At 35.7% G+C, this 12168-nt stretch overlaps 1 protein-coding gene across 1 annotated transcript in view; it reads left to right on the top strand.

Annotated features, from left to right (window-relative positions):
• LOC109093387 (solute carrier family 45 member 4) overlaps nt 1–12168 on the top strand; it is a 55318-nt gene that overhangs the window by 21133 nt on the left and 22017 nt on the right. Inside the window, 1 exon segment of the mRNA XM_042745100.1 lies at nt 5339–6272. Coding sequence (XP_042601034.1) covers nt 5993–6272 — 280 coding nt within the window. The 5' untranslated portion in view covers nt 5339–5992.

Genomic DNA, 12168 nt, shown 5'->3' with positions numbered 1-12168 from the left:
TTTTAAGGTAAGGTGTGTAATTTCTACACCACTGAAGCATGAAACTGCACACTTTACCTTTAGTTCATGTAAATAGACCATATCTTGGAAAACTTATTTATTGCTTGCATTAATGTTGTTGTTGTTGTTGTTGTTGTTTTTGATGGTTTTAAACAATTTGTACCGTAGATATAAATTAAATATAAATTATTAAATATTAATTAGGAATAAATACATTAAATAAATAATAAAAAATAAAATAAAAATAATAAAAATATTATTTTTCTTTATATTTTGTTTATGTAACTTTTGCTGCTGTTGTTGTTGATGTTCTTTTTTTATTTTTAACAATTTGCAACTTAAATATGGCATGAATGAATAAATAAATAAATAAACAAATAAAATTTAATAATAAATTTAAAACATTATTTTGCTTATAAAATTTTTATTATAACTATTACTGTTGTTGTTGTTATTTTATGTTCTTATGTTTTATTTTTAACAATTGTCACTTAAGTATGCAATGAAAATAAATAGGGAAAAAAATATTTTGCTAATATTTTCTGCCACAAGTCAAATGTTAGCTAGCTGAGAATACAGAAGTCTATGACCCTTTAACATTTCAGAGCTCAAATCAAACTGTGCCTCATGGGCATTTTGGACTCCAGTCGAGCTTCAGACCAGATCTTTTTTCTTTCACTCTTTTTTTTTTTTGTCTTGCATACGGTTGCGATGTCAATCATGCTGAAGTGCTGTGGTGTGTCTGGGTAATGCGCTGCTAATGAGTCTGAGCGATCGATCGTTAATTGCTGACTGGACTGTGAGGAAATGTGGCGTGTGCTTCTCATGTTTGAGCGTCATGCGATCCCAAGCCTCATGCATTATAATAAACAGGTTAAAATTAGACACAGCATCGAGCTACTGTAAACCTAGTCTGGAACTAAAATAGTTTGTAACCTTGAACTTCAAGAGGCATCACAACACCTCTCTCCCTCATTTAAATGTGCAACGAGGACATCGCTCACGTGAAAGAGGATGATGTTTGGCTCATAACTCAAGCTGCTCATATTACTTTTCACAACATTCAGTTGGTATAAAGTGAGCTTTTATTAATACTAGTGAGCTGCGCAATAACATTTATGTGACCTTGTTTTGGCCACAAGATGAATAAGCCTTGCTTAAAACAAACCTAGAATGCATTGGTGAAAATGATGACAAAAAATGATTGATTGTAAATGTACAGTACTTGCATATCAGTTCAGTACTAAAAAGCATCATTTATAACCGCTGCATTGAATTCAGATGTATTTATCATGTTTAGAGTATTGTGCTAATAGTTTTGCTAAAGTGGAATCAATTATGAGACGAATCTCAATTGCATTTCACTTAAGATTTATGCCATTATGTGAGTTACTGCTTATGTCTAGTGATTCGGATGAGTCAAGATTTAGAATGCTGCTTTAGAAAGAAGTTGCCTGTGGAAGCTTGTGTCCGCCACAAGATAACAAGGTATTTGCAACTTTTTCTCACATTTCTGACTTTTTTTTTTTTCTCTCTAAATTGCCAGACACACACTTAAGTGCAGATTTGCAAAATATAAACTTGTAGTTCATAGATATGAACTCACAATTGTTTAAGAAAGTCATAATTACCATTTATTATGGCAGAAACAACAACAACAACAAAACAGAATTGCGAGATGTCAACACATAATTCTGAAGACTAAACTGTGGAGGGAAAAAAGCAATTGTGTGTTATAAGTGCAGAATTGTGAAAACTGAGAAATTACATTTTTTTTTTCATGGCAGAAACATAAAAAACAGAATCGCAAGATGTGAGCTTAGAGTTGTGAAAAAGAAAGTCAGAATATCTCGCAGTAGTTTTTCTTGCAATTCTGAGTTTTAAAGGAAAAAGTCTGAATTCTGAAGAATCTGAAAAGTCTGAATTGTTAGATATAAATGCACAATTGCAAGAAAAGATATCCTAATATTGAGAGAAAAGTAGCAAATATAGCTTTATTTATGTATTTTTTGATTAAGCATGATGCCTGGTGATCCACTCAGCTGGTGTGTGTGTGTGTGTGTGTAATTGTGCATGTTTATGTGAAAGTGAGATGCTTCGGCTCCATGTGAAGCTCTTATGTAAGCGTCTCAGCACAGGTGAGGAGGGTATAAATAACTCTCTTTGCCACCATCTCTTCCTTCCCTGTGATCCCGTCACATTCAGACTGTCTCTCTGTATCTGTAGAGTCCCAGCAGGTTGTGCTCTCTGTCCTCTGACAGGCTCCCTTCTCACATGACAGGCTGCTTTTGGTGCAGATGGCAGATTTGCCAAAGGTCAAACACGAGCAGAGCTGTATTGTTGTGCCGCAGATGTTTTTGATCGTGACCGTTTACTGGCGTCTTGCTGATGGCGTGAAGCTCTCATGCTAATATGAGGAAACTGGATGCAGGGATGCTGTTTGTCTGTTTGAGCCTGTTTTCTGAAACTGTCAAGCTAGCAGAGAGTTTTTGCTCTCTTTTGTTCTGAAGGAACAGACTCTGAAGTGTTTAGCATGCAGCTCATCTCATCGCTGTCAGATGTTCCTGCAGATCCACTAGGGAAACTATCAGGCTGGATTTAAGTAGAGTGTCTCCTGTCTAAGATAATGAAGTGATGCTCTAATAAGCATAAAAATACATGACACACAGACAGATTGGGAAGAATAGTTTTTTTTTGCATTCAATTTAACATTTTTATGTCATAATATTGTAGAATAATTAACATAATATTAATAAATGCACAGACATTGCTTTTAAATTAGATTTGAATGTAGATTTGAATTTTTTTATATTAAAAATATATTTTTATATTTTCAATATTTTATCTATTGAATTAATGTCATAATATTGTTGAATAATGTTTATATTAATATTTATAAAAGGCACAAATATCCCTTATACAATATTAAAAATGTAATCAGATTTAAATTAAAACATATTTTCAATGTTGATCTATTTTGAATTAATGTCATAATTAAAATAATATAAAAAATGTAATGTTAACACATAGATTGCTTTTAAAGTAGTTTAAACATTTAAAAAAATTATATTAAAAATATATTTTTTATTTAATCCATATTAAATTATTATCTTATCATATATATATATATATATATATATATATATATATATATATATATATATATATATATATATATATATATATATATATATATTCCTTCAAATTTGGTAAAAGCAAAATTGACTTGAGTGATGCAAGTTTAATGTTTCTCTCTTAAAACAATATTTTAAAATTTGTAATATTTTCTCTATATTAAATTAATATTATAATATTTTATAATAATAACTTAGTATTTATAATCAACATTTCCCTTGCTTTGAGTGATGGATGATTTTTTTTTTTTTTTTTTTTTTTTTTTTTTTTACATTAGGCTTATTGCAATGTATTCTAGGATTTATTTATTTATTTTATTTTTATTTTATTGTATTTTATTTAATTTTTGAAATTTGTTAAAAAATTATCTTTCTACCATTCAAAATAGATTGAACTGTTTTTAATATTTTGTTTTACATTTTTTATTTATTATTTTTTTATTATATTATATTTTATTTTATTTTATTCAATCGTATTCTATTCTATTCATTCATTCACCTTTCAGAATAGATTGAACTATTTTTAATATTTTGTTTTAAAAATATATTTTTCTTTATTTTAATATTTTTTTCATTATTTTAATATTGTATCTATATTAAATTAAGATCAAAACATTGTTTAATAATTAACATAATATTTGTAGTCTTTCATCTTGCTTAGTTTGCCAGTATGTAATGTCTGTAATGCATTCTGCAATTTAAATTTTTTCCATGAACAATATATGCAGTGCTGCTTTTGAATTTGGTTTACTAAATTTACTCAGGTAATCTAAGATAATATCTCTTTCTTTACTTCTATAATTATGCCTGCTCGCTGCTTATGATACCTTTAATCGCTGTCCATGTAAGCAGCTCAGTAGATTTTGGAGGTGAGTCTGTGTGTCCTGTTGACTCACTGGCTGAGGATCCAGTCAGGATTAGATAACCAATCAGCTGCCAGATCAGACCGTCACCCCTGTGACCCAGAGTTCAAAAATTAAATAGCCCACACTTCATTACAAATCTAATAAACAAATCTGAAACCACACATCATTACTACCCATAACAACCTCAAATCATAAACAATCCTCCTCCTATCAGCACCTCACATGATAAACAAGCCTCCAGTAGCTCCAGACGGCCCGCTGGAACAATAACCAGTCCCAGCTCTGATGATGCTGCTTTAGGAGGGAAACCTCGGCGGCACTTATCAACGCACAGCCTGATTGATTGTTGTCCAGTATTACTTGTGATTGTTTTTGTTGTGGTGTTCAGGAAATGCTCATTTTTCGTCCTCTTTTGCCTCGTTTCAGAATCTGTAAATAGCAGCATGTATAATCAACACAAACACAATCACAAATACAATACCACATCTGTTAACCCAGATCGAACCATGACCAAAGTCCATTGTTTTGTTTTACAGAGCCCTCAAGACCACACGCAGATTCATTTCACATCTCAGTCATGTTAAGAGGTTTCTGAAGTGCCACACCACAGATCATATTTTTTACGCACTCAAATTAATTTCACAGTTTAAGAATCAATAATTTTCATCTCTTCCTGAACCGTACGATATTTACAACCGCTGCTAATCTCTGAAAGCTCCAGGTATAATCCCACCAAATATTTTAATTCTGCTGTTTGTTTGGAGTCGAACTCAAGAACCTCAGATTATGCACTTAAATTAAAACACAAAAAATGAGGAATGTTCCAGAGATGTGCTTCAAGATAACATGAAATGGTATTAGCCATGCATTTAACTCTAGTGATTTAAAATCATTTATTAATGAAACAATAAAAAATAAATATGTTATTATTATTATAATAGAAATACAAATACCATAGCATCTTCTATTCTAGTCTTGTACTGTATGTGTAAATACAACCATTCATGATGCTAGAAATGCCAAGGTTATGCGTTTTAAACCCATCAAATAAAAAAACCAATCAAATAAAACCCACAATGCAAAAAAAAACACTTTAAATAAAAGAAACTACATAAATCCAGAAATTTACATGCATTCATGTAAATGCATAACAGTATATGTAAAACCATAAAAGTGCATGCATTCATGTTAATGCATAAAATGATATGCATTTATGTAAATGCACAAAAGTACATGCATTAATATAAATGCATAAAACTACATGCATATTGTGTGAGACCCTTTTTTCTTAAGTTTTTTGTGAGTTACACCCTCTCTCTCTCTCTCACTGTCTTTCAGATTGATCGGTCGCTCCATGGGGATTCTCCGGTGCTTTCCGTCTGGTTTCTCCTGCCCTTCACCCCTCAGCCTGCCCTCCACCCTCTACAACACCTCCTCCATACAAATCATGAAACTGGTATTAACTGAATGGCAATTAATATGGATTTTAACTGTTTCCAGTAGACAGTAAACACACTTGCACCACACACACACACAAACACACAAACACACGCGCGCACCACACACACACACACACACACACACACACACACACACACACACAATTACATGCACATACACCCACCCACACTCACACACACACATACACACACTCACACACTCACACACATCACATCAGCGGGAGTGACCTCATGGTAAAGTCATATGCTCCCCAACAGTCCGAACCAAATTCCCTGACACGGCCCGTCCCTGAGCTCCTGCAAGCGACCTTCATCAAACGGCACATTTTGCGATGTTTTACGCTCCTTGAGTCTGATCCACGGCAGATTTCCTCGACAGAAGGACGTCCGCGGGAAGCGGTGTGCTGCTGTTGGCTTTATTCTTCCCAGATTTTTAGTTTTGCATTATTTTGTGTTATTTTCGTGTGATTTTTTTTTTTTTTTTTTTTTTTTTTTTTTGCGTGGAGTCACACGTAACCTCTGCTCCGAGTGCATGCCGATGAAGATGGCACCACAGAACACCGAGGCCGACACCGTGCAGATGCAGGCCGCCGTAGTGACACCTGTGGAGAAACGGGCTGGAGGAGGCGGGGCTAATGGAGTGGGAGGGGCTGGAGGACGGGATTTGGAGAGTCAGGAGGAGTCGGTCAGCGAGGGATCTATAGACCGCATCCCGTTGCGTCAGTGGGTCATGCACGGCGCTGTCATGTTCGGACGAGAGTTCTGCTACGCCATGGAGACGGCACTGGTCACTCCTGTACTGCTGCAGATAGGTGAAACAACTGACCATTAACTATTAGATTATAATAAACCAAATCATAAAATCTGACACTATCAGATGCACCCAGCTTTGACCAGTGGTGATAATAGGATTATTAAATGCCCATTTATACTTATTAATCATGTATATATAATTTTTATAATAATTGCAAATATATTTAAATATCAGTAATTAAATATATATAATTTATTATTCATTGTTTAAATATATTTGTAATTAATTATCTACATTTATAGTAACATATATGCATTTAATATATTATTATAATATAATTTAATGACTGCAATTTTGTAATGGTATATATTTGCTCAAAACCCACTGGAAAAATGACAGCTTGGATTAAGGTGTCAGTACATTTTGAAACTGAATCTAATGTTTATACTGATGACTAGTTCTACTATAAAGATGGAGACACTTGAATGAGCGGTGGAACAGTTTGAACCACAGACAAACACATCTAGTTGACTAGGTTAACTGTACTAGAATCCCACGATGAACTGAATAATCTGCACTGACATGTAAATCTAATATTTGTGATTGTGCCCTGATTTCTGTCCAGTTTAAACTGTCTTCACTCTCAATGTTTTTAACAAACAGCATCTCCAGCTGTCAAAGAAACATCTCTTCATCTCTGAACTCTCTGTGTGTGTGTGTGTGTGTGTGTGTGTGTGTGTGTGTGTGTGTGTGTGTGAGAGAGAGAGAGAGGTGCCGTGATAAAGAGATTAAAGGAGCTGTGGGAAGTACGCTGCATGACTCGCCTGCCAGTTTATAGATGATGCAAATGACACCCCAGGCCTTTTTATTACTGAAAAACTGCTGCTTTCTCATGCAAGCAAATGTGAGCCTGGAGGAGCAGGTTTTGTTCTTCATAGTCATCATGTTTTATTGAAGAAATCCATTTTGTCAACAGGAAGTCCATCGGCCACATTTGGTCATGTGAGAACAGTGATTGTTGTGATATGGATTACTTGTATCTACTTTTAAATCTGTTATTGCTGAACTTTCTTAGTGTCTTTTCTTCACACTAATAGTCAAACGTTCGGTATGATTCTTGATAGTTTTTTAATGAAGTCTCTTCTACTCACAAAGGCTGCATATCATTTATCGAAGATGCAATAAAAGCAGACAAATTGTGAAATATTATTACACCTTAAAATAACAGTTTTCTGTTAGGATATATGTTAAAATGTTATTTATTCCTGTGATTCGCAGCTGTATTTTCAGCATCATTACTCCAGTCTTCAGTGTCACATGATCTTCAGAAATCATTCTAATATGCTGATTTGCTGCTCAAGAAACATTTCTTATTATTATCAAAATGAAAAATGCATGAAAGATGGCAAATGCATAAATGCAAATGTAAATATAGGCAATCATCAATACATTAGCTACACTTCTCACCAGACCTACAGTAGCTAGCGTAGCGGGGCACAAACTGAAGACATGTTGTTTTAGAGCAGTATTTTTCTCTCCCTGAAAACTGAAGACATTGTTTTTGAGCAGTATTTTTCTCTCCCTGAGGGATGATCCATTATTTATCGTGCTGTAACTGTGTCATTTCAATGAACTGGTTCATCAAAAGTAGATTTGCTGATTCAGTCATGGCTCAGTAGTGTGCACAATAATCTGTACATGTCATTTTACTTTTTTTGTTGTTGTTGTTTTTTAGTAAATTTTGTAACAAACAATAATGCCCCATTAGTTAACATTAGTTAATGCATTAAAAACCACTTCCAGAATTCATTAATTCATGTTATCCCAGGTCTATTAAATAATATTAACAGATACAACATTTGATGTAGAGGAGTTTTTTTTCTCACCAGATTTGAAGAAACAGCATTCCATCACTTGGTCAGCAATGGATCCTCTACAGTGAATGGGTGCCGTCAGAATCCACACCACTCCAGTCCATCAGTTAACATCTTGTGAAGTGAAAAGCTGCATGTTTCTAAGAAACAAATTCATCATTAAGATGTTTTAATTTCAAACTATCTATTCTGGGCAAAATATGAATCCATCATCCATAATCTCTCACATCAAAACAGTGCTTGATCTGTGCATATTTCTCTCCTGATGCAGACGAGATGACTTTCTTCACTGGAGAAAGCAATATTATGAATAGAGGAGGCATATTTTAGCTGGAAGCAGCTGTTTAAAGTAAAAAACGTCTTGATGATGGATTTGTTTCTTACAAACACGCAGCTTTTTGCTTCACAAGACGTTAATTGATGGACTGGAGTGGCGTGGATTACTTGTGCATTACATGTCTGCTCAAAAGTAGAATGCTAAGTTTGAAATTAAACACTTTTCCAAAAGGATAACTTGATTGTTGTTTACTTGTTTGTCTGTAACGTGACTACTTTGCTGTTGTTGGGAATTATATAAGCTAATTGTGAGTTCTCTGGGTTTAAAGGATTAAGTCATCAGGTCAAGGCCAGACTTGATGTTATCATGCAACACACTAATTTTAGAGCACTATGTGAGTTTGCATCTGTGAAGATCAGGCACTCGCTGTCCAAACTACAATGGCAAAGGATAAGAGGATTTCTGGAGGTTGAGCCGCCCTTTTTCACCAGAGGGCAGAGAGTCGTGTGTGAGTGTGTGTTTCATATGATGACGTATGATATTATATTTTTAAGATTCACTGAATCGGGAATGGCTGGATTAGCCAATATAGCTCACGGTCAGTTTAGATGCAGGAAATTATACTGTCATGTGGTGCTCAACTTGACGACATTCAAGACTAATCCAGATCCAGATGAGCCAAGACAAGGAGTTGAGGCATGTGTGTGTGTGTTTACAATGGTCCACAGTGGTCCAATATGAAATTCCATGCAGCAATTCCAACTGTTCGCAGCGCGTTCCACCATAAACAGACGCTCTTAACAAAGGCCGAGGGAATGTGCGGCCCGCCGCTGTAATGGGAATGTGTGACTCAGCGGATTCCAAGGTTCGGGATGAAGAGCAAGCGTTCACGTGTCCCAGAATGCTCAGCTGGTTGGCCGTCAAACCCAGTGAACCATGTTGTGTTTTTCTTAGATAGTGAGAGGCTGGAACGAGTGGAATCGTGAAGGAATTTTGCTTTTTACAGCCTGTGGATTTCATGCATTCCGCAGTGATGGGGAAAAATGCCCTGTGAACATACAAACCTCATTCCAAAGCATGCAAATGTCCTACACAAGCCACACACATTTGTTGATATGCTTTGCAAAATTACCTAGCAGCTGTAGATCTCGCTTGACGTTTGAAAAGTTATGGCTAAATATGGAATAGTGTACTTCTGTGCTGTTTGTACTTTACTCCAATATGTCTGCTGTATGTGTACTGTATGCATGCTTGCTGTATGCATGGAGATCCTGCAAATTTTAGCTAATGTATAAGAATGTTGTATTTGTTGCAGTTTTTTTTTTAGCCAATAACTAGACATATTTGTTGTGCTTATCAGCACAATAAATATCGGCCGATAATTAATGCGCATCTCGTCAGTAAAGCCGGTTCTCTAATCAGCGGTAAATTCGATCAGGTGCGTGATTTCACATAGAGCAGCTGTTACTACACAGAGCCGTTGTTAACTGACAAGCTGCGCAAATCCATGCTGATAATGAACCTGGATTTGCACAGCTTATCATGCACCCCTAATAAATATAATAAACACATGTTTTATATAAATTTATTTATTTTATATAAAATGTAAAACATGTATTCCATGCATTTATATTTCCTTTTAAAACGGACATTAACAATTTCTCCTCCAACAGATAATCATGAATGTGCATATGAAAATAAAGAACTTATTAATAATTATTAAATGACGAAATTCTTATTAATATAATAGAATTTATTCAATGTAACGTTACATACTATTTCACTAGTGTATATACTAGTTCACTATAAGTGGTACGCTAGCAATCAATCTCAAGATGGTTGTGGTCCAGCAGATGCAGCTGGCGACCTGGTGTCACTCTGGCTTGCTGCAATGCCTCATGGGTATGTCACATCTCACACACTGGGCACAAGAATTCAGCGCACACCTGCACTATCAGCCCTGCGATCTGTTAATTACAGATGTGTCTCAGCTGACCTATGGACTCGTTGTAATGTTTCTGATGCGTACGTGAGCACTATGCAGTGAGTTTGTGGCGTGTGATTCCACAGGTCTCTATTGACCCTTATAAATAGCCAAACAATGAACCCTTTTGGGCTGTTTTTGGTCAATCTCTGGCGGATTAGACTCTAGTTCTCATGACCACTCAGACTTTCAGTGCTTTTGCGGAAACAATAGTGAAACTCATTTAGTGTCGAAATGCACGGCATCCTCTGTGAAATATGTGCCCACAAAAGTAGGAAGCAGAGCCGCCCAGGAGGTGACAGTGACCGCAGGGGTTTCCAAGAAACAACAAAAACCAGATTAATCAAACACACCTAACACAAACAAGAAAAAAGATATATACATACAACACTTTGTGTTTGCATTTGTGTACGTGCTTGTGTGTGTGTTTTTGTGTGTGCGTGCGTGCGTGCGTGTGTGTGTGTGAGCGTTAGTTAGTTTGTTTGTGTGTGTGTGTGTGTGTGTGTGTGTGTATTTGTGTGCATTTTTTTTTGTGTGTGTTTGTGTGCGTTTGTGTGCATTTGTGTATGTGTGTGTGTGTTTCTGTGGGTGTTTGTTTGTATGTTTATGTGAGTGTGTGCGCATATGCATGTGTGTATGTTTAGCTGTAAGAATAAAATTGCTCTAGATCTCCTGAATATGCAGTGCAGTGCTGACTTAGACTGTGTGCTGCGTATTGCAATGCTGCAGTGTTACATAACTGAGCTGACCTGCCGTGTGTGTTATTAAACCCATGCAGTTTAAATGTCCTTCAGGAGCTCAAAGACAACAGAAAAACAGATGGACTATATTATAGGTCAGTTACCACCCACTAATGATTAAAACACAATTTCTCACTTAACAATACACTGACAACCACTGCAAACTGCAGAGAAGCATTCCAGAATCATTTAGAATGCCTCAGTAACTGCTTAGAAACAACATGGCAACCACACAGAACACCCTAGTAACTGCATAGCAACATGACATCATCACTCAAAACAATTTAGCAAAAGCATAGCAGTGAATTGTGGTGGCAACTGGCAACCATTGCATGGATAAACATTACTTATGTTTTTTTGTTTTTTTTTTTAGAGAAATTGTCATTTTTAAAGTTTGTTACTAGCAAAAGTTGATTAATCTTATTTCTCTTCTCAACTTTCTCAACGTTTGCATATTTGTCATATTAATCAGCTGATCTGAGATCAGTGCTGTGAGTCAGTCACCTGGGATTGAAAATGCAAACTGTCTGTTATTTGTCCAGATAACTAACCTTAACCAGATCCAAACCGCACATCTCTCACTCTCTCTGATCTGATGAATCATTCAAGCTGTTGAGCTACAGTCAGACACATGCTGCAATGGAAGAGAATATGAAACCGCAGTGTTAATATTTCATCCTGCCATCTGCTGGATTTCTGGTGAATCGGGATCAGAGGTCTGGAGAGATTCAGTTTCTGGTGCTGGATCGTGATGGTCCTCACATAGCTTCAGTCTGACTTAGAAAGAAACCATCTGACTGACATGAATAACAAACCACAGTAAGCCTTCTTAGTGAGCATATTTTTGAGTGAAACCGGATATAGGGCTAAATCCATTAGTCGACATTATCAACAATGTTGACAATAAAAAAAAATGTCAACAAATATTTTTGTTGTCGAATAGTTGTTTGATCTTAAATGACCACATGTAAGGGCCTGCAATAACACGGTTTGACCAGTGTGGTGCTGTAGAGCAACACTGTAAGGCCCTGTCCCACATGGGACACTTCATGTACATTTGCAGTCTTACGAACTTACAA

The sequence above is a fragment of the Cyprinus carpio genome, chromosome B19, assembly GCF_018340385.1.
Source record: "Cyprinus carpio isolate SPL01 chromosome B19, ASM1834038v1, whole genome shotgun sequence".
NCBI classification, from domain to species: domain Eukaryota; kingdom Metazoa; phylum Chordata; class Actinopteri; order Cypriniformes; family Cyprinidae; genus Cyprinus; species Cyprinus carpio.
Note: the sequence above shows the minus strand (reverse complement) of the source record. Positions and strands in the feature narration are given on the sequence as shown.